General features: G+C 44.0%; 1 protein-coding gene across 1 annotated transcript in view; it reads left to right on the top strand.

The window, feature by feature from the left end:
- The window catches only part of LOC115479026 (acrosin-like), a 29,748-nt gene extending 3,727 nt beyond the window's left edge, over window positions 1–26,021 (top strand). Inside the window, exons 3-6 of the mRNA XM_030216736.1 lie at window positions 6,661–6,926; window positions 20,538–20,683; window positions 25,287–25,751; window positions 25,839–26,021. Coding sequence (XP_030072596.1) covers window positions 6,661–6,926; window positions 20,538–20,683; window positions 25,287–25,751; window positions 25,839–26,021 — 1,060 coding nt within the window. The remainder of the gene's footprint in view (window positions 1–6,660; window positions 6,927–20,537; window positions 20,684–25,286; window positions 25,752–25,838) is intronic.
- The last annotated feature ends 480 nt before the right edge of the window (window positions 26,022–26,501 follow it).

Raw genomic sequence — 26,501 nt, 5'->3', positions numbered from 1 at the left:
AATTGAATTCCATGCTTCACTGCTGCAGAAAGAGAACAAAATGGCACTATATTATTTAAAGTAGTGGATTGCATGACGACACACAACAAATCAGCCATTAGGGCCACTTCAAATCAATGTCACCTAATCTAATTCATCGTTCAAACCTGTGGAGCCCTAGAGCAAAAGGTATGAATTCAATAATGTTCCCTGTAATTCAACTGTCTCTATTTTCACTATACTACATTATAAAAAATTCTTATATTCCGCCTATACCATGTGGATTCTAGAAATCAAGAAAACAGACGTCTTTTGGGATAAACATCACAATCAGCATTTTTATGAGCTAATAGCAAGCATCTAAATAATAGATAATTCTGCAGCTTCCTAATGTGATATGGAATCACATTCCAAACAGTTGATGCCAGATAAAGGAATCCCATTGAAAATGTTCTTTTCAGACGGATTCCCCTAGGGTTTGGAAAGTGTAAAGATTTATTTTGTTACATTTGTACCCTGTGCTTTCCCACTCATGGCAGGCTCAATGTGGCAATGGAGGGTTAGGTGACTTGCCCAGAGTCACAAGGAGCTGCCTGTGCCTAAAGTGGGAATTGCACTCAGTTCCTAAGGACCAAAGTCCACCACCCTAACCACTAGGCCACTCCTCTACTAAGATAAGATAAGGTATTACGTAGAATATGAGACTTGCTACTCCTTGAGTAACAAATCCAATCTAACATGTATTCTTGGACAAATCTATGTAACATCTTATAGATTATTGTGCACAATTTAAATTGTGTGCAGGCCTCTACTGGCAACCAATGAAGTTTTACAAACATAGAAGGTACTTTGTTATTTTATATGGGTGGAAAAAATAAGCCAAGCAGCTGTATTCTGTACTGTTTGCAGATTTTTCAAAAGATTTTTCTGACTGCCCAGATAGACAATATTACAGTAGTCAATTTGAGACAATATTAGGCTTTGTACCACTAATCTGAGGGTAGAGCATTGAGGGATATCGATGCAGATAATGTCGTATTCTATGTAGTTTTCTTAACAGCAAAACACTTTCCTTATAACTACATTCATCTGCTTATCCATAATTAAAGAACTTGTCAGAAAAATTCCTTTCAGACTCGATTCAAATTTGAAATTAGAATTACTCAGTTTTAATACATCATTATATATATTTCATCCTGTCCTATTAATAAAAACTTCATTTAATCCTTGTTTAGTTTCAAATAGTGAGCCTGAATCTATTGTTCAAGTAAATTTAAATAGTCCACTACCTTCTGGGACATTTCAGCTACAGAGGATAATATCAGAAGAAGAACTGTGATATCATCTTCTGTATATATAAGGACTTTATATCTCAGCTGACAAAATATTTTGCCTAATGAACTCATGAGAATGTTAAACAACATGGGTGACAGAGGTGATCCTTGCAGAACCCCACATTGGGGGTTTCCATGGACATGATCTTAACCCTTGGAACTTTACCTCATAAGACCTAAAAATAAGGAATCCACTGAACCACTTCAAAACATTTCCAAGTATTCCAATTTGTTGGGGTGCTCACCTTGATGGTCTCCACACACAGGGCTCTTGGTTCCCATGAGAAAAATGACATCATATCAATCTCCTGGAATTGCGAGCAATCTGGAATGCCTTCAAAGCTTTCCAAGACCACATCGTAAATTTGATAACACTCATTCGCACAAACAAGGTTCCAATGTATTACCTGAACAAACAAGGACGAACTGGTTCTTATCACCTCTGTCGACAGACAATCCAGATATGGACTTGGGCAGCTTCTCAAAACATCTCTATAAGAGTTGTTTATCTAGCCGGCAAACAGAATGCTGTGGCAGATAAATTGAGCAGGGTCCTTCAGCCTCATGAATGGTCCCTCAACATGCTTATACTCACCAAATATTCCAGCAGTGGGGAACCCCAGCGATTGACCTGTTCGCTTCTCCCCAGAACAAGCTTCTCTGCTTTTGTTCCAGAATCTATGCTTCCAACTGAGTAGCCCTAGATGCCTTCCTGCTCCATTGAGGAAAAGATCTTCTATACACCTTTCCCCCACTGCTTCTCTTCACGAAAACTCTTCTCAAACTACGTCAAGGTCAAGGGACCATGATTCTAATTGTTACCTACTGGACATATCAAATTTGATTCCTCCTCCTTCTAGAGTTATCGCCCAAGGAGCCATTGAGGTTAGATCCTTTCCCAACCCTGATAACACAGAACAAGCAGTCCCTCCTCCATACAGACCCTCGCTCTCTGGCCCTAACAGCTTGGTTCTTGACAACAGACTTGCATTCATTAAACCTTCCAGATGCCCTCTCTAGGATATTCCTTGCATCTAGGAAACTTTCTACACAGAAATGTTACCATTTCAAGTGGAGGAGATTTTCCCTCTGGTGTACAACCAGAGCACTTGACCCTGCTAGGTGCTCTCTTCCTACCCTTATGGAGTACCTCCTCCATCTTTTAAATTCTGGCCTCAAATCTAACCGGGCTTCATGGATGATGTTATCCACCTGCTACAGGTAGACAACTTTGCTTTCTCTACAAGTTGTCCAGAGATGAGAGAGGTCCACATATGTTTGCTCATCTGGTTAGTGTTAGGTTAGCAAGTTGTTTAAGGTTGCTGTGTTTATTCTGAGTTTCTCCTTACTGCTTGTCTATGTAAATACGAGGAGCTGGACTGGATACCAGAAGAGATATGTGTGTTTATATAGGACACTCCCTTCTTGCCTCTAAAGGGAAGCTGAACAGAAGAGACTAGAAAAAACAAGCCTTTCTGGCAAAGGGAAAACACTTTAGAGTTTAGGTTTTCTCTTTTATAATAATGCTAATATTTATTAGAGTAAATAAATGGTTATAATACAAATTCTTTATCCCAGTATTACAGAAAATTGAAGGAAAATAAAATCTCTCTCTCTCTCTCTCTCTCTCCCCCCCCCCCCCCCCTCCCTTCGGAAACTGTCAGACTCTGACCTAGTACAAAAGGTACCCAGTCTGAATACTGAAGCTTAATTTGTCCAATCACTTAATGCCTTATTTTCTCTCTCTTACTTATCTGGTATTCTTCAACTCTGCCCTTTAAGGTCACCTTCACATAATTCTACTTCTTTGGCATTTTTCTCAAATATTCATCATTTGCCGTTTGTAACCTCTGTCCCTTGAATACCTATCACTCATTGTGGTCCTTCACTGAAAATGTCCCTGTATTATGTTAAAAGCCTGTCTGAAACAAACAAACAGACACTTATTAAAGTTTATAGCCCATCACTAGGGTTAAGCAAGCCTGTCTTATAGTCTGTGAGAAAACCAAGACACAAGACACAATCTGCAGCCCCTCATTACCTCTCTACCCTCATCTCCCCGTACGTTCCTACCCGTAACCTCCGCTAACAGGACAAATCCCTCCTATCAGTACCCTTCACCATCGCCAACTCCAGACTCCGCCCCTTCTGCCTCGCCTCACCCTATGCTTGGAATAAACTTCCCGAGCCCATACGCCATGCGCCCTCCCTGCCCATCTTCAAATCCTTACTCAAAACCCACCTCTTCACTGTAGCTTTCGGCACATAGCCACTTACCTCTATTCAGGAAGCCTACACTGCCCCATTTGATTGACTGCATACTTGTCCTTTAGATTGTAAGCTCTTTTGAGCAGGGACTGTCCTTCCTTGTTTAAAATTGTACAGCGCTGCATAACCCTGGTAGCGCTTTAGAAATGTTAAGTAGTAGTAGTAGTAGTTATACAAAGTTGACTGATCTGAAAAACCAAACAGATCTATACATGTGTCACCTCAGTTTTCAGTTCTTTATCTCCACCTCCTGGTTGTTGGAAGGACTAATGGAAAGAAAATTATTAGGTAAGACCTAATTTCTCCATCAACTCCTTCACATTGTCTTCAAAATCATAAAAGGAGGAACATCTATGCTGAAAATGATGAAACCGGCAAGTTGGTCTTTTAATTTATAAGGATAAAAACTGTGAAAACACTTGTTTGAAAATATTTTACTGGACAGGCACCAATGATTAAAACCTTGACAATTTGACAACTTTCCCATTACTGCAGGAAATCTTCAGGTTTTTTTTTTTTTTTTGTTACATTTGTACCCCACACTTTCCCACTCATGGCAGGCTGAATGCAGCTTACATGGGGCAATGGAGGGTTAAGTGACTTGCCCAGAGTCACAAGGAGCTGCCTGTGCCTGAAGTGGGAATCGAACTCAGCTCCTCAGGACCAAAGTCCCCCACCCTAACCACTAGGCCACTCCTCCACTGTTGCTACTATTTGAGATTCTACATGGAATGTTGCTATTCCACTAGCAACATTCCATGTAGAAGTCGGCCCTTGCAGATAACCAATGTGGCCGCGCAGGCTTCTGCTTCTGTGAGTCTGACGTCCTGCAGGACATCATACTCACAGAAACAGAAGCCTGCAGGATGTCAGACTCACAGAAACAGAAGCCTGCGCAGCCTTCTACATGGAATGTTGCTAGTGGAATAGCAACATTCCATGTAGAATCTCCAGTAGTAGCAACGTTCCATGTAGAATCTCCAATAGTATCTATTTTATTTTTGTTACATTTGTACCCCACGCTTTCCCACTCATGGCAGGCTGAATGCGGCTTACATGGGGCAATGGAGGGTTAAGTGACTTGCCCAGAGTCAGAAGGAGCTGCCTGTGCCGGGAATCGAACTCAGTTCCTCAGGACCAAAGTCCACCACCCTAACCACTAGGCCACTCCTTTTATAATGATCCACAATATTTACAAGGTCTATACAAAAGCATTTGTGGTTGGTGTTTGCCTTTATAAATTACAGTCCAGACTATGAGAGAATAAAGACACCATAGACACCTTTGTACCTTTATAAACAGCACCTAGAACCAGGTCCAATAGTGCCAAAACCCTCATGCACAAATTTACACCTGTTCTGATGTAGGTGTAAATGTGTATGTGTACTCTGTGAGTGTACTCACATATTTATAAATTACACACATAGATTGTAATTCTACTAGATCTACCCAAACTAGACCCTAGGAATGTCTATGTACAGTGCCTTCAAAAGTAGGCATGCTTTTTCTGTGTACCTACTTTTTACATGTGTATGTCTGTTGTGAAAATGATGAGGCTATTATGATGATGAAGCTCCCACCTCAGGATCCCAGGTCCCTCTATCACTCAGGGTGAGCTGGTTCACCATATGCAGATTTTATGCAAATCATGCTCCTACCCCTTTCTACTCGGGGTGACCTGGTTCTCAAACAAGCAAAACATGGTCAGGTCTCATCTCAAACAAATCTTTATTCCAGCCTCTGGGGCACACTTCTTTTAGCTTAAAACACTTTCCCAAGTTTAAACAGTTCTTCCAGTTTAACCATTTCATTTCTTCCTACTCAGTGCAATCTTCCATTTTTAACATTTCTTCTGGCACAGTTCAATACTCATAGATTTCTTCCCCCTGAGCCTTCTCACCCAGGCATTTGGGCTCAGTACTAACTCAGTCCCGGACACACAGTCCCTCCTTGTAGCACCCAGCTCTAGACCCACAGTCTTCTCATCTTGGACACACAGTACCTGGGACACACAGTACCTCTTCACTGGTCTAGACACACAGCCTTTTCATCTGGGCCACACAGTACCTGGGACACACAGTATCTCTTCACTGTTCTAGACACACAGTCTTTTCATCCGGGACACACAGTGCTCATGGGGGTCCTCCTGCTTCAGCTACCAGCCTTTACATTTATCTAACAGCATACACCCCTTGTATTCTCTTCAAGCCAGTTAGTTACCCAGTCCAGGCTTCAGCAGCTACTTCCCCTCTCCCTCTTTTCTCCTGGAGAGTCCCCAAAAAAACATAAGCAACAGTCTTTTTCTCTCTCTCTCTTTTCTCCATGGCTCTGCGCGGGCTCAAAGCCTAGGGTCCCACCCTCTTGGTCAGTCACACTCTCACCTGACCTCCTCCCGCTGACCCAGTTTGGCCCCGCTGTTGTTATGGCCTTCGTTGAGCCAGAGCTGCACAGTCCATCGGCTCTTCCAAGGTGTTCTCAGGTTCAGTCAGCTCCCTCGGGCAAGGCCTCTCTTTTCTCCTTCCTCCTCAGGAGCCCAATCCATATTCTCTACACCATGCCCTCCTTCCAGCTGCTGCCCCTTTTCTTCATTAAGATTCTTTGGTGTCTTTTCTTTCTCCACCCACTCCTCCCCCCAGGTTGGAGAATTGGGTTTACTCACTCCCCTGCGGCCCTCTTCTGGTGGCTCCCAGGAAGGCACGTACTCTCTCCCATCCCTGGGTTCCCTTGGGGCTTGCTGGGAGTCGTAGTTTCTCATTTCGAGGTCTTTCTTGGGAAAGGCCTGCCTGTAACGGGGATACTCTTGCCTACCCCCGGGTTCCTTTGGGGCATGTTGGGCGTTGTAGGTCCTTCCTCTCCTTTTCTCTTTTTGTTCCCTAGCCCTTTCTACATACTCTTTACACTGTATATAATTTTATGAGAACTCCTTTCCTTGTGTGAAACATGCTTTATACATGGAAAAAGCTTTACAAAATTATGTCCCACAAGCAGAGTGAACCTGTCTCTTCACTATGACCACAGCTGCTGTCTCTATGTCCTTTGCCAGGTAAATGTGACCCAGATCTTCTCTGCTTCTTGTCAGGAAAGTATACAACTTTCGAATTGTGGCAGGAGCCAATCAGCTTTCAGACCTTGGATCTCAGACAGAGATTCACAGAATCAAGCGTATGATAGTCCACGAAGAATACAACCCTGAGATAGAGGAAAATGACATTGCCCTCCTGGAGATGGACCGGCCAGTCACATTCAGCAACTACATCCAGCCTGCCTGCTTCCCTGACAACAGCATTCATATCTCAGAAATGGACTGGTGCTACACCAGTGGCTGGGGAGTTACAGAGGTAAAATGTAAGTCCCTCCCCTCCCCCCTTTTCTCACCATGCTTCAAGCATTGGTTCTATGATCTCAGGGTAATTTCTTCAAATGGGTTAGTTTTGCACATACTATAACAGGAATGATCCTCGCTTCTATGCCAAGGCATGTGGAGTATCATCTAGGTCTCTCTAATTTACTGCTAACACGTGCCATAAAACTTGCTTTGTACCAATCAGTAGAGTAGCGGACAGCTGACTTACGGCGGGCCTGAGACCAAAGTGGGTGGGCCAAAAATTTCATATCCCCCCCCCCCCCCCCCACACACACACACACACAAACTAAAGCAAAACCCAAATTTAATTTCCATCTCCCCTCCCAGTGCCCCTCCCCCCCCCCAAAGTAAATGAAATTCTTGTGCTGGTGGGAATCCCCAAGCCCTGCCAGCCGAACACTTCCTCCCCACCAAACAAGCTTACATCTTGGGCAGCTGGCCTCTGCGTATGCTCAGTTTTGCACATGTGTGAAACCTGAGCATGCGCATGGTGGGAAGGCCTGTGGCTGGCAGCAGCGGCTTGGGGACAGTGCTGGCAGCCGCAGTGGCGTTCCTAGGGGGGGCGGTGGGTGCGGTCCGCCCCGGGTTACTTCCTGTTCCGGGGCAGAGAAGAAGCATGGAACAACGGAGGACAGGCACGCGCGGCACCCCCCCCCCCCCCCCCCGGCGGCGTGCACCCGGCGGGGGGGGGGGGGTTCCTTCGCGGGGGTGTCCTTTCGCCGGGGGGGGTCCACGCTGCATCGGGGGGGCGCTGCACCCGGGGGGTGGGGTGCATCGGCGATCCGCCCCGGGTGCCAGCCCCCCCAGGAACGCCACTGGGCAGCCATCCAAGATGTAAGTTCTTTCGGCAGAGAGGAGGTCTTCGAGTAGTGGGGCATGGGGTTCCCTGCCAGTCACACTAAGGGAGATGAAATTTTGGGTGGGCCTGATCCCAAATTGTGTTGGCTGCGGCCCACTCAGGCCCATTCTTGGCTATGACACAGGTACCAAAGAGAGCTTCCTTCTGGATTTTGTAACCTGTAACATGTATAGGCAACTTATCCAGGTGTGTTTGGAAATTCTTTTTGATCAAGCCTATGGCACCCAAAATGAAGAGAAATATTTGTATATCTTTCTGCCACATTTTTGTCTCAGTCTGTATTTCTTGGTACTTGAGGATCTCTCTATCAATGCAATTCACTTTGCGTGGGACTGACACTTCTATATTAATGCTGTTCTGGTGTTTCTCTCTTTTACCACTATGTCCGGTTTCCTTGCATCCAGCTTTTCATCTGTCGGGATGGGGATGTCCCAAGTGATTATAACCTCTTCGTTTTCCACAGTTCTCTTAGGGTCATGATCCCAATGCTTTTCTGGTGTATGATGTTGTAATGTTTACAGACTTTCCGATTAATGAGACGTCCCCCTCCACCTTGTTGTGCCTTTTCATATAAAAATTTTCTGCCATCAGCACTTTGCAGTCAGCCATGAAATTAGTAACCGTTTCCAGCTCTTTCTTACAAAATCTACAAATGTTTCTTGTGCCAGTTTTTTCTATGCTCGCTGTGCATCATCTTGTCTCTAATCTGCTGTCCTGAGCTGCAACTATCAATCTCTCATCCTTAGTTTTCAGTTGCTAACCATTCATGTGTCCAGGCTTCATCCATGTATAATTCCTGGAGTAATATTTCTCACCGTGTTTGTGCATTTGCCACTTGATTTTCCTTATAAGCTGATCTATTTCTTTAAAAGAGCTTTTTATCCTGCTTTGCATATGCTGTTGGTTCCATTCCTGTATCTTGTAATGTCCCACCATGGCGTGACATGGTCTGTATCACCAGGTCTGCTCCCTCTTACATTTTCCTTGGAAGAGGTCAGGAAAAATCCCCCTGATCCAGCTCCGGTCCAGGCTTTCCAACTCTGCAGCTCAGACACACAGCAACCAGGTTCCCAGGGGTGTAGCTATGGGTGGGCCCACCCAATCTCAGCTCAGGCCCGCCCAGTTTAAGCGCTGAAAAGTGCACAGCTGAGCTGAGCAGCCACTGCCTTTCTGCCTCGTAGCAGCGCCGGCCTGCTCAGCCACCTCCCACCTGCTTTTTGTCTCTGGGGCGGCACTGATAGCTGTAGTGAGTGAAGTGACGCTCCATGACGCAAGCCACGTGCTATGCGGTGCCGAACAAATCTGCCACTTCCTGTAGGCTAAGGTCATGTGTATGTGGTGCCCTTCTTTTTCCAGCCTGAACAATGAGTCTGGTAGTTTGTCTCCGGTGGCTCCCCCGTCTCTCCGTGTGGGGCTTCGACAATTGGAAACAGCTCCGCGAGCTCAGCAGAGGGGAGTTAGCCCCGTATTGGCCCTCCGTCGCTCCTCTTTTCTTGTCCGACTCTCAGGTCTCCGGCGTGGTTCCCGCAGGACTGGTGGATGAGTCGGGACTCGGGAGGGTTGCCGTCCCTCGACGTCAGTCTGCTCCTCTCAGCTGGCGCTCCGATGGTGGAGCGGTCAGGGTGTGAGGTAGGTCCGCTCGTATCAGCTCAGGCATTTATATTTTGAGGAGCCAAGGGCAGACACCATGGGGGTGGGGGAGAGAGAATTACATGCCCACCCACATTGGGCCAAGGCCCAACAGAATTGGTTGTCTGACTACACTACTGCAGGTTCCAAAACATAAAGAGCTTTTATTCATCACAAAGAATTAGATTCCATTAGCAATGTTCAGTCTTCAAAACACAGCACACGTCCCACTGGTATACATGCATCAGGATTCAAAGGAAAAATAAACCCAAAAGAATTCATGCAAAAACTGCACAGGAAAGGTCTCTCTTTTCTTCCCTAACCCAGCTTGCATTTTAAGTCCATAGCAGTTCATAAGCTTCTCATAAGTCTGAACCAGCATTTCCAGGACACAGCCTAAAACTGTGCCCCTTAATGAACCTCTTTCTGACCAGGTTAATTTCCCACCTGATCCCAGCCATAGGCTGAGACTGCTCGGTAACAGCCTTCACCTTTCACATGGCTGACCCTGACCCCCTATGTCTCTTCAGGCTGGTCAGTAATATTTCCCACTGAGGACCGGACACCAGTTCTGAATTAAATTAATATGATCTAATGGACAACATCCATAAAAAATCTTCAGAACCAAGCCAGCTTTCTTAAAGTCCACTCTTGAAACAATTAGCCTCAAGGCACAGCTCTGCAACAATTGAAGTCTCTTGAAAAGAACCTGATTAATGCTGGCGTACAATGAACTGGAATAATCTAAGTGTAGTAAAATTATAGCCTGTACTAATAAACTGAATTGAATAGCAGTGGCGTTCCTGGGGGGGCTGGCACCCGGGGCGGATCGCCGATGCGCCCCACCCCCCCGGGTACCGCCCCCCCCCCCCGATGCAGCGCGGACCCCCCCCCCCGGCGAAAGGACACCCCCGTGAAGGAACCCCACCCCCCCACCCCCGCCGGGTGCATGCCGCTGGGGGAGGGGTGCCGCTCGCGCCTGCCCTCCGTTGGTCCATGCTTCTTCTCTGCCCCAGAACAGGAAGTAACCTGTTCCGGGGCAGAGAAGAAGCATGGACCAACGGAGGACAGGCGCGCGCGGCACCCCCCTCCCCCCAGCAGCGTGCACCCGGGGCGGACCGCCCCCACCGCCCCCCCCCCCCTGTTGAATAGGATAAAAGAAGATCTTAAAGCTCTAAGCTGTCGTAGTTTAGCAAATGCCCCTCTACACAAGTTGTTTACTTGGAGTTGTGTATCCAAAATAAAGCCCTAATATTCTAGATGATTTTTCAAAAGACAGTCATTCCCCTGATTTAAGGACCAGATTTTGTGGAATTCTAGTTATGGATGTGTCAAAGTAGAGCAGCTTGGTCTTAGCTGTATTAAGTTTTAATAAATTCCAATGATGCCCAATTATGAGTGTTAAAAATGCATTCAGAAATTAGAACATCATTATCATCAATATCCTTTGGCAAGGGCAATGAAATAAAGATGTCGTCTGAGAAAGAGGCAATATAAAATACCGTGTTTCCCCGAAAATAAGACACTGTCTTATATTAATTTTTGCCCCCAAAAATGCACTAGGTCTTATTTTCAGGGGCTGTCTTATTTTTCGGGGAAACATCGGGGTTGGATCAGGGTTGGCCCGCCTGCCCTCCGTCGCTCCCGGAACTAACCTTAAACGCCTCCTTTCACCTTTGCAGCAAGCAGCAGGGCAGGCCACTCCTTCCTTCCGTGTCCCGCCCTCGCCTGATGTAACGTCCGCGAGGGCGGGGCACGGAAGGAAGGAGAGGTCTGCCCTGCTGCTTGCTGTGAAGGTGAAAGGAGGCGTTTAAGGTTAGTTCCGGGAGCAACGGAGGGTGGGTGGAGGGGGGGGCCTGGCGACCTCAGGTGGGGGGCGGCCCGGGGGTGGCCTTGTCCAGCTCTCGGTGGCCCTGCTTTCAAACAAAAATTTGCTAGGTCTTACTTTCGGGGGAGGCCTTATATCTACCAATTCAGGAAAACCTCTACTACATCTTATTTTCAGGGGATGTCTTACTTTCGGGGAAACAGGGTAGTGAAGGATTGAGAAAATAACCTAGGGAGCTCATAAAGATATTAAACAATACCGGCGACAGAGGAGATTCCTGGGGATTACCAAATACAGAATTCCAAGCCACTGAAGGTGCGGAAGGATCGGATATGATCAAATTTCTCCCATCAAGGCTTCCCCAGGTTCTTCATTTATCATCGGATCTCCCCTCGCAATTTGAAAGGACACACAGATCTCCTTCAAATCTCAAACAAGGAGTACTTCATCCATGTCCCATAGTAGCGAAATTACTGTGCTTTCCTCGAGCATTACAGATTCTAACTACAGCAAGAAACTCTGAAAATCTCAAATTCGACGGAAAAAGGTTCTTAATTGTAACGGACTTGGCTAAAACCACAGCCAGGAAGCACAAGGCTTTCCTCGAAATGAGGGCCCGTCTTAAATCACTGGGAGCCAGGTATGGATTACAATATCCTGCCCGCATGGCAGTGACCCTTCATAACTCCATGAAATTCTTTGAATCTCCGGAACAACTACAGCAATATCTGGATCAGCTCCAAACAGCAGGAATGGACTCTTAGTCTTTGCTTCCCCTTATTACATTAAGAATTATACATCTTGCAGGTATTTAATATAAATATCGCTGTTAATAACCTCTTCTCTTCTACTCCAGTAGCTCGTGCAGTCTACATGAATGGTGAATGTGTTTCATATAAAAGGTTTTGTTAACTTGAACTAATTATTTTCATGACTTTGGCGTCATTTATATGATGACTGCAATGTTTTTTCTTATCTCTCTAGGGGCAAGTGTTATTATTTTTTTTTAAAAAGTAAAAATACAAAAACACTTTCTCGCTTTAATACAGTTCTGATTAAAGCATCAGCGCAATTTTGTACCTTTAGAAGATATGTTTGTTGTCTCATATCTTTTCTCTAGTTATTTACGATGGCTGTCACAACATATCTACACATACTATTACTGATTTCTTGTTTACGCGTATTATAATGTTTAACAATTACCAAGTTCCTCATTCTATTTTGTGTGGAGTGGAGGAGTGGCCTAGTGGTTAGGGTTGAACAAGTCAGAGACTCCTCTATTTCACCCATAGTAGTTTCTGACCACGCTCCAGTCTCCTTATCTTTGTCTTGGTCATCTTCTTCTCCTAGGCAGTCTCCAATATGGAGATTACCCTCCAATTTACTCAGTGATGAAGGCGTTCTTTTAAAACTCAAATCTTTTATTAAGCAATTTTTTCAAATTAATACTCCAACTCCAATAAATCCTAGTACAGTTTGGGAAGCATTCAAAGCTGCCTTAAGAGGTGAATTTAACTCTTTAGCTTCCTATAAAGCAAAACAAGAAAAAGCCCAAATATCTGAATTAGAATTGCAAATTAAAAGTGTAGAAGCTAATTATATACAGTCCGGTAATCCTTTATTACTCAATTCTCTTTATAACCTTAAATACTAGTTAAACAAACTCCTCAGTGTCAAAGCAGGACAGCAAATCTTTGATCTACATTCTAAATATTATGCTGAAAAAGATAAAAGCAGTACTCTTTTAGCAAACTATCTTAAAAGGAAATGACTTAAAGTTCAAATTCCTGCTATTAAATTGTCTAACCAGACTATTAATACATCAAAAGAGGGCATCTCTAAAGCTTTTCATGATTTTTATTCCAATTTGTATCAATCTCCCTCCATATGCATAATGAGGTTACTGATTTTCTCTCTCCATTAGTTGGCCCCAAATGGTCAGGCAAAGACATTGAAATGCTCAAGAAAGAAATCTCAGAACTAGAGCTTCATTGTGCAATTAGAGATACTCCCAAAAGGAAAGCTCCAGGACCTGATGGGATTCCAATAGAATTTTATAAATTATTCAAATCAGACCTCTCGCACATTCTCCTCTCACTTTTAAACTCCTTAGCTCCTGAAAATGTCTCACATTGCTCATTCTCGGAAGTAATCATCACTGTTATACCTAAACCAATAAAGACCCTTTGTTAGTTTCTATCATCCCATTTCTCTGTTAAATGTCGATTATAAATTATATGCTAAAATTTTAGCAAACAGAATCAAAAAAATTATTTCCAAAGTTATACATCCCAACCAAGTCGGATTCATGCCAGGTAGATTTATTAGTGACAATACACATTTGTTTCTGCATATTTCTCACTTGGCTAATTCTCATCATGATCCTATAGTAGCCTTATCTTTAGACGCAGAAAAAGCCTTTGATAGGGTGGAATGGGATTATTTATTCACAACTTTAGAATGGTTTGGATGTCCCTCTGAATTTCTCAATAAAATTAAAACTTTATATGTCAACCCCTTTGCCAAAATTATCACAAACAACACACTGTCAAATCTAATTACTCTTAAGCGTGGTACTAGACAAGGTTGCCCCCTCTCCCCATACCTTTTTAACATAGCTCTAGAGCCTCTCTTACAAGTAATAAGGGCAAATCAAAATATTAATGGCATTGTCTATAAAGATCTTGAAATTAAATGTTCAGCATACGCTGATGATGTACCTACTGTTTCTTTCTGACCCTTATGGTTCCATTCCTAAAATGTTTTCAGTTATTAACACATTTTCATATTTTTCCAGTTATAAAGTTAATCAGCAAAAGACGGAGCTTTTACCACTGAATTCCTATGCTAATCCTGATATTGCAAACTCTTTTAAGTTGGTATGGGCTAAAACAAAACTTAGATATTTGGGAATAGATTTATATCCCTCACTAGATGACATCGTTCAATTCAATGCAGATGCAATTATCACCCATCTTAAATTAGTATTACATTCTTGGTATCCTCTTTCATTATCCTGGTGGGGTCATTTAGAAACCATCAAAATTATGATATCTCCTAAGATTAATTATATTCTCTCCATGATCCCCATTTTGTTCCCAACATCTTTTTATACTCTACTAGATAAACTGTTAAGCAGTTTTTTATGGAGTAACAAGTCACCCAGAATAGCTATTAAAAAATTTAAGAGTACGAAGGATTCTGGTGGTGTATTTATTTCCTGACTTTCACAATTATCGCAAATCCTTTCTATCTCAACAAGGTTGCAACTGGATCTTCCAAAACTCTGATTATAAACCAATTTGGTTAACTTTAGAGAAAGTCTTAGTGCATCCATTTACTCCTTTATTGTTACTTTCCTCTACATCTTTTCCTTCACACAAATTAGACCCCATTATCTCTGCCACTATCAAGACACTTCTTGTGATTGACAAGTTGCTCATTACGCCTCTTTCAACATCTTCCTGCATGTCACTATGGTATAACCCTCATGTTCTAATAAACAAACTCCCTTTCTATTGGAAAGAATGGATTGATAAAGATATATGGACTCTCTCAGATGTATTTCAGGAAAATAAATCCTTTCGTTCTTTCTCTGAACTAACAGGAAAGTTCTCTCTGTCTCCTGCTTATTTCAAATGGTTACAACTGACTCATTGTATTGCGTCTTCTCCAATATTTGCTCAACTGACTTTTCAATTACCCTCTTTATATGATACTGCTCAATCTCTCCTGGTGGGAGGTCATACTGCATCAAAGATTTACAAAATGTTAATAAATTCATCTTATAACTTCAATGTATCACTTCAAACTATATGACAAGAGGATGTTGGACAAGTACTTGTCGAAGAGCAATGGTCCTCTCTCTGGACAAAGACGTTAAGTTCGCTACCTTCTGCGTCAATTCTCCAATCTATGTACTTTCTGTATCATAGAGTCACTTGGGCACCTCGCAAATTAGCCAGAACCTCTCTCATTCCTTCAGATAAATGCTGGCATTGCTCTCAAAACACAGGAACTCTAATTCATATGCTATATGAGTGTGAACATGTGCTCAAGTTCTGGCAATCAATTTGGCCCATAATACAGAAAATTCTTTCGCTGGACTGTGAACTAACATCTTCGATAATGTTGTTCAAGTCATGTTCACAGCAATTAAATCTCTCCTCTTCTCAAGCAAAATTGTTGGACATCTTACAGTAGCACAAAAGCATATTCTACTTAATTGGAAATCAGCTCACCTGCATAACCTCCATTTTGGGAGGAATTTTCTCTAGCTGAAAAGCAGTATACAATTCTCTCTAAAAAGATTATTCTTGATTCTACCCCATTTCACCTTCATCCTATAGCTTCCTATTCCAGAGCTTCTTTTCTCTTAGGGTCATGATCCCACTGGTTTTCTGTTAAAGTGATGTTGTAATGTTTTCAGAGTTAAGCAGGGACTGTCTCTTCATGTTCAGGTGTACAGCGCTGCGTACGTCTAGTAGCGCTATAGAAATGATGAGTAGTAGTAGTGCAAGCTTCCTTCACACACACAGCCCTATTACAAGCAGCAGCAACAGCAGCGCAAGCTTCCCTCACACACACTACCCTGTTGAGAAGGAAAGAAGCAGCTGATTCTGGAGAAATATCTGCACCGAAAATGCAAATTGTGGAAGCAAAAAAGCTCAGTCTGGGCCAGGCACTATTCTAGTCGAACCTTCAGCCTTGCACCCTCCTCTCAGTTACCTTTGAGGCCCTCAGACCTCTCTCCTTGAAATGTTATTTATTATTTTACTATTATTATTATTATTTGTTTCATTTGTATCCCACATTTTCCCACCTATTTGCAGGCTCAATGTGGCTTACATAATACCGTAAAGGCATTCGCCTAGTCAGGTAGAAAAAAACAAATACAAGGTGATAAGGTCAATTATAGATACATGTGATTAGGTACAATGGGGATAGAGGAGAGGAAGGTTAAATATGTTAATAATTCAACAATCATTATTAGCCCAATATCATCCCTCCCAGAATGAGCCTATAAAAACATATCATTGTATATCATAAATATTACAGGCAAAAGTAAAGTTTAGTGGTTCTTTGGGTTTCTTTGATTGTTTGGATCTATTTGGTTTGGTTGTGGTTGCTCTTTGCTGGCCCTCCTCAAAAGGTGGCACCCTAAGCAACTGCCAAGTTTACGTAATGATTAACCTGGCTCTGGCAGAAAACAGAGTAAAAGAAAAGGAAAAGTAGCTACTGATTGCAGTAATCAGCTCAGTGTGCTGTGCATCTCTGGGACACAGGCAGCCCACCCAGTCTTGCAGAGCCCGAACCATCCCCCAGAACAGGCGAACAAAGCCCAAATGGCTCAGACCTTTGAAGAACTACCTGGCTTTGAAAACGGAATCTACAGATTCCACAAAATGGAAATAAAATAAAAAAAGCAAATTGGTTTTCCCTTGCACTTTTCTTTGGTCTTCAGTCTGAAACTTGAAGTATTCGGGCACAATTTGCAATTCAAATTGTGTTGGAGACCTGAAGAAATACAAACAAGAGCATATTGTAAAGACTGCAGTTTTGTGGTGATTTGAAGCTTTGTTGGCAAAGGATTTGTGAAAAGTCTCTTTGTTGTTGTGCTGCTGCTGATGTATACGTTCTGTTCTATGCTCCTAATAGTGGGAACTTTGAAAGAATCTTTAAAATTTGAGACTTCCTCTGTCAGCAATATAACGATCTCTAATAACCCTGTGTGGAAACATGCTTGGGTTGTTCAACTCTTGTCAGACTGTGAATGAATGTGATATTTGACAAAAAGGCTTTTGTGTACCAATTGTGATAATTTTAGAGAATTAAAGTGTAGCCATTAGTAGCTATTATAACAGATAGGGTAAAATGTACATCAATAATAATACAGCCCAACAGAAACCAAAAACTTTGCTTTCTACTGAGGTCAAATCTGCGACTGAAATTGGTTGCTCGGTTTCAGCGGAAACCAAAGCCGAACACCCCCTCCCCAGACTTGGACTTGGCAGCAGCTACCCCCCCCCCCCCCCAATGATCTCCCCCATAGAAACTACCACTCCTAACTAAGCCTGCAGACCCCTCCTGGGCCTACATTTTCATTGGTGGGCAGTGGGCACAGAAGTGTCCCCACTCATTCCTCTTCCTGTTCCCGTGCATGCCCAGCTCAGAAAATGGCTTCTGGGGCTTCCAGCAGCAGTCTTGCAAGACTGTCAGGGAGGTCCTGGCAACCATCTTGAGAGTGAGTGAGGCTTCCTCTTGCCCGTGCCAGTTCCAATTTCAGGATGGCTGCCAGGACCTCTGTACTTGAAGCGATTTTTGAGCCGGGTCTACACAGAAGCAGGAGTGAGTGTGGATGCTCCTGCGCCCAGTACCCACAAACGAAAGGGTAGGCCCAGGAGGGGGCTGCCACTGGGGGGGCAGGTTTGAGAGGGGGGTTGCCATGGGGTGGGGCATGGGAGTGGGGAGCTGCCGCTGGGGGGGGGGGGACTTGGGAGGAAGGAGCTGCCACCAGAGGGCCTGTCTTCTGCTGGGGGGGGGGGGTTGAGAGTGATTGCAAGGCGAGGGACAGAGTTTCAGTTTCAGCTGAAAATGCACTGTTAAGTAACAATCTCATTAGAAGATAGCAACAGCTGTTTTCTGACCTCATAACCCTTAGAAAGGATGAGGTCTGTATAATAAACCCAATGAACTGAAGTTAAGTCTATGGCCTTGAAGAGAAGATAAGCAGCCATCTGGGCTGTGGTAAAACACTATAATAAGGAATGAAGTCACACTTTAACATGTGTATGTAATACATCTTCCAACCCTTTGTATTTTATAAGCCAGAAAAAGTATAAAAACCCTGGACTTTTTTTTTCTAGTAATCAGAACATTTGTTCTCGCATAATATGTATTAATAAATATGAGGGTTAGATGAAAAGTAACGCTTCCACCTCCATAATTCACCAACAGATGGCAGCACTGATGCTTGTTCTTTGAATTATTTTTTCTTTCATCTCAGTTGGCAAGAAGTCTGTGTGAAGAGGGTGTATTGTTTTTGCTTGTGAAATGGAAGCACACAGTGAGTCACTTCACTGGCTTCCTATCCGTTTCCGCATACAGTTCAAACTCCTCTTATTGACCTATAAGTGCATTCACTCTGCAGCTCCTCAGTACCTCTCCACTCTCATCTCTCCCTACATTCCTCCCCGGGAACTCCGTTCACTAGGTAAATCTCTCTTATCTGCACCCTTTTTCCTCCACCGCTAACTCCAGACTCCATTCCTTTTATCTTGCTGCACCATATGCCTGGAATAGACTTCCTGAGCTGGTATGTCAAGCTCCATCTCTGGCCGTCTTCAAATCTAAGCTAAAAGCCCACCTTTTTGATGCTGCTTTTAACTCCTAACCCTTGTTCACTTGTTCAGAACCCTTATTTTATCATCCTCACTTTAATATTCCCTTATCTCTTGTTTGTTCTGTCTGTCTGTCCTAATTAGATTGTAAGCTCTGTCAAGCAGGGACTGTCTCTTCATGTTCAAGTGTACAGCACTGCTTACGTATAGTAGCACTATAGAAATGAGTAGTAGTAGTAGTAGAGTAATTGGTGCGATTTAAGCAACATGCCATGATAGAATTTCTGACTGTTGAAGGAGTTCCTCCAACTGAAATTCACTACCACATGCAGGTTGTTTATGGTGATGACTGTGTTGATGTGAGTACTGTACACTGGTACTGTACATGGTTAAGATGAGAATGATATCTGAATTCAAGAAAGCAAACACAAAAGACCTCTGAATGAGAGAAAGGATTTGTAGAGCTGTCATTGGTGTAGATGGGCAGGCTGCATAGGCTGTGTGGCATTTGTTTACCATTATTTCAATGTTACTAGATTTCTATGAATATTGACCTGGTCATGCCTGTTATTCTATAATGATGAATCCTTCACAGGGATCAGCAGAGCCTAAAATGTTGGCTGAGTTGGGTTTTATCACAAAGAAGAGAAGACTGAGGAGTGACTCAAATACAAAAAGAGACAGAGGGATATTGATTAATGGTCTCTATTTCTAGTGGGAGAAGGACCAAACTGGTCCAGGAAATAGTAGACACCAATCGTTTAAAGCAGAATTGTTAAATCATCATTATGAGATAGTTTAAGTACAGTAGATTTGTCTATGGTAGTCCCTGCACGACCATTTTTTTTTTTTTTTTGCATTTGTAACCCGCGCTTTCCCACTCATGGCAGGCTCAATGCGGTGGGCAATGGAGGGTTAAATGACTTGCCCAGGGTCAGAAGGAGCTGCCTGTGCCGGGAATCGAACTCAGGTCCTCAGTTCCCTAGGACCAAAGTCCACCACCCTAACCACTAGGCCACTCCTCACGGATTTCGATGAAATTTTCTGTGAACATTCATACATGTCCCCAATGAACATTGGTAAAGTTTTACGTTCGCCAATGCAATACTTGCTGAGATATAGTAATCTGTTTGACCCCCATACTGCAGCCCACGCAGGGACCACCAGACCACTTGACATGCAATGAACTTAGAGAGTGCATGCAATAGCATTCATGCTGTAACCTGCACTGCTCCAGTCCTCTTCAGCCCCAGTATTCTTTCTCACCACAGCTCCAGACCTCATCCCCCTCTCCCCACAGCTCCAATACTTATAGCCCTCAGTGCCAGCACTCTTTTCCCTCATAGCCTGAGACATAGCCTCTTCTCCCCACCTCAAGTATGATCTGAAGTTCTCCTAGACTCTTCAGTCCTTGCAAGTCTGTGGTCTTCAGTAGACACCTACCTGAGCACCCATTGGACCAACTCTGGCAGCCCTCCACTCTTAGGAGTGCTTTTTGCCATTGGCTGTTCTTCACCGGCAGTGGGCGGGGACTCCTACCTGCTGCTCGCTCCGGCCCTGAGCCTTCCCTCTGACTCAAATTCCTGTAGCAGGAAGTTACATCAGAGGGAAAGCTTGGGCCTGCACAAGCAGCGGTTAGGAGGGGGCTGTGTGTGTGAGGGAAGCTTGCACTGCTACTGCTTGTGAAGGGTCAGTGTGTGTGACAGAAGTATGCTGTCTTGCTTGTGATGGGTCAGTGTGTGTGACAGAAGTATGCTGTCTTGCTTTTCCTGGCTCTGTGAAAAAAATTGCAGTATTTTAGTGTCCTGTCCAGTGTTACCTGATGTTTTTCACCAGTAGTAAATTTACTGCAGTATGAAGAATTAGAATCTGAGTTGCCCAAGAGGTGGAGACAAACACAATTAAAGAAATTCCGTTTGTGATCATCTCTCTTCAGCAAAAGAACCATCAGACGTTCTGCAGGAAGGGAGGGTGGAAATAATCCCACTCCAGCGCTGTAATAGCTCCACCTGGTACAATGGTGCCATTGGCCCCTACAACCTGTGCGCTGGGTATGAACAGGGAGGCATCGACAGCTGCCAGGTATGCAGATGTTCCAGAATGTGTGTGTTTACTGAGAGTCCCAGTTGCATATTGCCAGCTCCTAATGAAATGCTGGTTTGGGTGGGGAAGGGAGAAGGAGGGGACTGTGTATTATCTGTACTGTTATGTTATTGCCTGTATTGAAGCTTCTTGTGCTCTCATGCCTGCACTTGTGGTTTTCTTTGCAGATGTTGTCCTGGTCCTGGCTAGCCCCTCTCAGGGCCTGATTCACAAAATATAGCTGCCTCTGTAAAATTTACATTGCTCTGCTTTGACTCCACCCAGTTTCTTGCCACGGAGACAATGTGTTGTCGCAGTCCTCGTTAGTCCTTCTCAGTTTGCTCTGCCATGATTCTGCCCAGTTTCCTGCCCTGGACGTAACTTCCTTCACACTGTTTAAACCTTATTCTGCTGCAGCATTTGCACCGCAGGCACACACCGAAGGAGTGCGCCCAAAGAGCAGAACATGCTCTTTGGGCAAGCTCCTTGAGGTGACTCTGGGAGCAATGTTAGCATCGTATTCTTGTCTGCCACTATTTCGTAACAGAGTTTGTTCCTTTGCTCTTTTTCAGTGTGCTAAGCCTTTGCTTGCACCACTTGGTTATGACTCCTGATATTTATTTGTCATGGTTGTGACTGTATCCCATGCCTACACTCACCTCGCCTCCTGGTGACCAGGCCCTGTGGCTGCTGTGGACTGTCTTCTTCCTGTTTCCCAAACATGTTCCAGAGTTCATTCCATCCAATCCTATTCTGATGTTCCAGCATTCCAGACTTGCTTTGGGGTTCCTGCAGCCAAGCCTCACTTTGGTGCTATTGCAACCAAGCCTCGCCCCGGTGTTCCTGCTGCCAAGCCTCGCTCTGGTGTTTTTGCTGCCAAGCCTCACTCTTGCTAGTGACCTCATCTGTAATTGCCTTTATTAAGCACCTGGGAACTTTCAGGCTTGCCTTTGCAACAGAGGTCTTCAGATGAGTTTTCATCTGTGTGTGTTTGTTGCAGTTCCAGCCCTGCTAGTTCTTGTCTTGCCAGTCTTCCAACTTCTACTCCAACCCTGCTTGTTCCAGCCCTGCAAGCCTTCAGCTTCAGTTCTAATCCTGCTTGTGTCTGCCCTGTTTGTCTTCAGCTTCAGTTCCTCCCCTGTTTGTTCCAACCCTGTCTGCTTTCAGCTTCCATTCCAGCCAAGCCTGTTTGAGAATCCTGAATCCTGTTCCCGCCAAGCCTGTTTGAGAATCCCGAATCCGGTTCCAGCCAAGCCCATTCCAGAATCCGGTTCCAGCCAAGCCAAGTCCGTTCCAGCATCCGGTTCCAGCCAAGCCCATTCCAGAATCCGGTTGTTCCAGTCCTGCTTATTCCAACCCTGTTCATCTACCACTTCAGTTCCCATCCTGCTAGTTCCGGTCCTGCTTGTACCATTCAGCCTCACTTCTTGTTTGGGTGGTTCACCTGCTTCTGCCAGTCACTGGCAGTGGCCCAAGGGCTCACTACTCTGGACTCCGTGACAGTCCGTGACATTATTCTATTCCATCAATTTGGGGCCACGGATCCTTTCGGTTATCACTCTTTCTTGCCCAAAGGTAAAATTTCTGGCTCCTTGCATTCCTCTCTGACTTCCTCTACACCGCTTCAAATAATAATTCTTCCTTCTGTAAACAATTCTGTCTAGCTCATTGCAGAATTGGGGGTTGGTTTGGCAAAAATCTTCTGTAGTTGATGATGCCATTTCTTTCTCCTGACCATCTTTTATGAGAGACGGGGATGAGGCTATCCTTTCTCAGTGCCTCCCTCCCCCCACCCCCAAACCCATAGGGGTGGTGGTGGGGCTCTGTTCTATATGACTGAACTCATCCTCTAACAAGGCTCTCTCAGCACTCTTCACCATACTCAAAAACTATTATTGTGAAATTTGCTTCTAAGCCTTCCCTTTACCACCTCCTTCTTTATTTCCCACTTTCTTTTGACACTGTTCTCTGGGACTTACTGTCCCAGACCATTTCTGAAGCTATAATTTGCTACCCCAGTCTCTTAATTTTATGTGACCTCAGTATTCATGTCGACAATTTTCATCGATAATGATTCATATGCTGACCTGGCCATTTCTAGTTCTGCCTTTACTAATTATCTATCCAGTTAAAACCTCCACTGTGTCTTGGTTGGATCCTTTAAACCAGCTCTTTCTGCCACCTCTTTCAGTGGCTTCTGCTCTCATGTGTGCTTCATGGAACCTTTCCTCGAATAATCCATCAGCTCCTAATCCTTTCTGCTCTTCATTTTCTCCGGAATTTGATGCCCATGTTCAATCTCGGTCTTCATTATAGAATTCCATTATTTCCTCCACAGTGGATTCCATTGCCCCTCTGTGTTTAATCCCAGCTCGCCCAAACCCTTCTAGACCATGGTTCAAACATGGCCTCATATACTCAAGTGTCAGGTGTGTAGGGCTAAACAGTTTTGGATGAGATTAATTTCCTCATCATCTCTTTCTCTCTTCTTGTAGGGAGCTCCATCGTTTCTATCATGTCCACATACAGTCAGCTAAATGTCAATTTTATGCCTCTAAAATTAATAGTGAAACATAGAAACAGAGAAAAATGTAGGCAGATAAAGACCACATGGCCTATCCAGTCTGCCTATCTATGCCATCTACTCTCCCTATCAATCCCGTAGAGATCCTATGTACTTGTCCCAAGCTTTGAATTCAGATACTGTTTTTGTCTCCACCACTTCCACCCCATACAGTGCTTTGCACAAGTGAATGGTGGAACTCTCCACTCTGCACTCCTTGCAGGAGTTAAGGGTGGTGGGTTCCAATGCCCAAACAAGAGCGCAGTCAAGGCCTATTACTCAATTTATTTTGTGGTACCAAAGGAAGGAGGATCTCACCGCCCGGTTTTCAACCTCAAAAAGGTCAACAAAATTCTGAAGGTCGGGCATTTCCACATGGAAACATAGCATTCTGTCATAGCAGCTGTGCAGCTGGGAGAATATCACATGGCTTTGGACCTCAAAGAGGCTTACTTAAATATCCCAGTTTGGCCACTGCACAGCGCTTCCTTCATTTTGCTATTCTGGGATAGCATTTTCAGTTCCAAGTGATGCCGTTCAGTCTTGCTACAGCTCCCCAGAACATTTCCAAGGTCATGGTGGTGGTGGCAGTATTTTTGACAAAAGAGAGCATCAGAGTTCATCCCCTTCTGGACGACTGTCTGATCAGAGCTTCTTCAGCCCAAGAGAGTCGTCAGGTCACATTCATAGTGATGTTTCTCTTACAGTCGTTAGGTAGGGACATCAATCTTCCTGAAAACCACCTAATACCCACACAGACTCTGGAATACCTGGGGGTTCATTTTGACACAGCTCAGTGCAAGGTCTTTTCACCGGATCAGAGAAGAATCAGTCTTCAAAATTAGTTTCACATCTTAGTCCTGTCTCCCCACCCTTGTGCCTGGGATTATGTCCAGATGTTGGGCTCTATGGCAGCCACATTTTCCATGTTGGTAGTGGTACTAACATGACAGAGCAGGTGGTGGTTGCACTGGGGATAGGTGACCAGTTGGATCCAGAGTTTCAGAACAGGTTGGTCCAGCCCCTCTTGGCTTGCATAGACTTGTAGCTCTGGTATCCCTATTCATATGCTTAAGAGAAGCAAGCTACAAACCCATGCATGCTGTGGGGGGGGGGGGGGGGGGGGGGTAAAGCCAGGAGTGGATTAGCCTATTCCGAAAACCCTAGTTAGAGATTTGTTGGTGCTCATAAACTTAGTGCTGATTGTGGAGGTGCTGTATAAGATCTCAGCATCTCTGAATATATTCATCCCATGGTGCACTCCCCCCCCCCCCCTTCTGGAGGCTTCAAACAAAACAGTAGATTTACATAAAAACATAAGTATTGCCGTACTGGATCAGACCAAGGTTTCATCTAGCCCAGTATCCTGTTTCCAAAAGAGTCCAGGCCAACTCACAAGTACCTGGAAAAGTCCCCCAAAATAGCAAGATTCCATGGTACTTAACCCCAGGGATAAGCAATAGCTTTGCTCTTAATGTGGTTGTCGTTAGCATACATTAGCTGCCATGCTAGTAATCCACAGTAGTGACCTTTTCCCTTTGTTCCCTTCCCCTAAGTGCCTATAGTTACTGCAGAAGTTTTGCACTTAATACATTTTAACTTTGGCTGTTCAAATGCATTAACTGCAAAACCTTAAAGCAGGTTAGTAAATGGACCAGAAAATCAAGTCTTTATTTGAAGAGAATGTTTCTCACTAGATTTCCATCTCTGTCTCTCATATGTGCATTCTAGCAGTCTCCACCTTTTACTTTTGAAAGTGAGTAGCTGGGAATGGATTTCTCCACATTTGGATCCGCTTATTATTTCCAAATGATCTGGAGCCACTATTAGAGATAGGATGCTGGACATGATGGATCATTGGTCTGTCCTAGCACAGCATTTATATTTTTAAGATCCAAAAAAGGGAGATGTAGCATTAAAAATGCTGGCAAAAATACTGAAGATGTCATTCATGATAATTTGATCTTCTGACTGACTGAAGATTTCATTGTGATCTATATTATTTCTAAGTATCACACTGACCCATCTCTTCAATTGCAGGGAGACAGTGGAGGTCCACTTATGTGCAAAGAAAAAACATCATCCCTTTTCTTTGTTGTTGGTATTACTAGTTGGGGAAAAGGTTGTGCCCAAGCTCTAAGCCCTGGGGTCTATACTTCCACCCAGTACTTCCACAGCTGGATCCTGAAAACAATCCAAACCAAGGCAACAGTCCAGATTCCTGAGATTGGGACATGGCGTCCAGTTAGTGAAATCTCCACATCTCTACCACAATTTGAGAAGCCAACAGAGATTGGGAATCAAGAGATATCAGAGGACCTGGTAATGGAAGAGGAAAACCAAAGGCCGTGGTCAGAAGCTCAACCATACTACAGGTATGACGACAGTGACACTGATGAGGAGAATGAAGATGAGGAGGATGAAGATGAGGAGGAGGATGAGGATGAAGATGAGCAGGATGAGGATGAGAATGAAGAAGAAGAGAATGAAGAAGAAGATGAAAACGTTGAAGAATATGAAAGAGGTGAAGAAGAAGATGAAAAAGGTGAAGAAGAAGGTGAAGATGAAGAAGAAGATGAAGATGAATATGAGGATGAGGATGAAGAAATCACGGATAACAGCAACAGTGATGAGGTACAGAAGGAAACTACCAGTACAATTCAGATGACCTTTCAGCAAAATAATGCTATTTACAAACCATTTATTACTCATTACTGGAAGTATCGCCCACTCATGCACGGGTCTGTGGGTTGGAAGACCAAACGGTGGTGGTAAATATGTGCTGAAGGAGACATGCATAGTCCTGAACCCCTCTCAATAAAACCTTGCCTATTTTACAGGTTTGTGTTCTGAGTGCCCTTTTCCTGCTTTTTCTTCTACCAGCAGATCTCTTTATGTTTCTGCCACCAGCCTACTTTCTTGTCATCATGAGTTCAATACTACTCCAATCCTAGTTTCCTCATTTCTATCCAAACGCATGCTGCTTGTACTACAAAATGCGTTGGAATAAGAATGGGAAAATTATACCTCAGTGATGATATATAGAGATACGAATGCATGTTTTGGACATACAGCAACATACATACAAAGGGATTGAAGTTGTACAAGCTTGCAATTTATCTACAAAAGTGCCAGTCATCATAGCTTCAACTTTAGTTAGCTAAAGTTCCTAGAGATAGGAAGTCGGCACAGCTACATTTTGGTTGAGAAGTCTGCAGAAGAGTTGGCCTGTTTGGCATTTCTGTACAAGATCAC

Source organism: Microcaecilia unicolor, chromosome 10 (assembly GCF_901765095.1).
Source record: "Microcaecilia unicolor chromosome 10, aMicUni1.1, whole genome shotgun sequence".
Classification (NCBI taxonomy): domain Eukaryota; kingdom Metazoa; phylum Chordata; class Amphibia; order Gymnophiona; family Siphonopidae; genus Microcaecilia; species Microcaecilia unicolor.
This window is presented reverse-complemented; position numbering and strand designations above follow the sequence as displayed.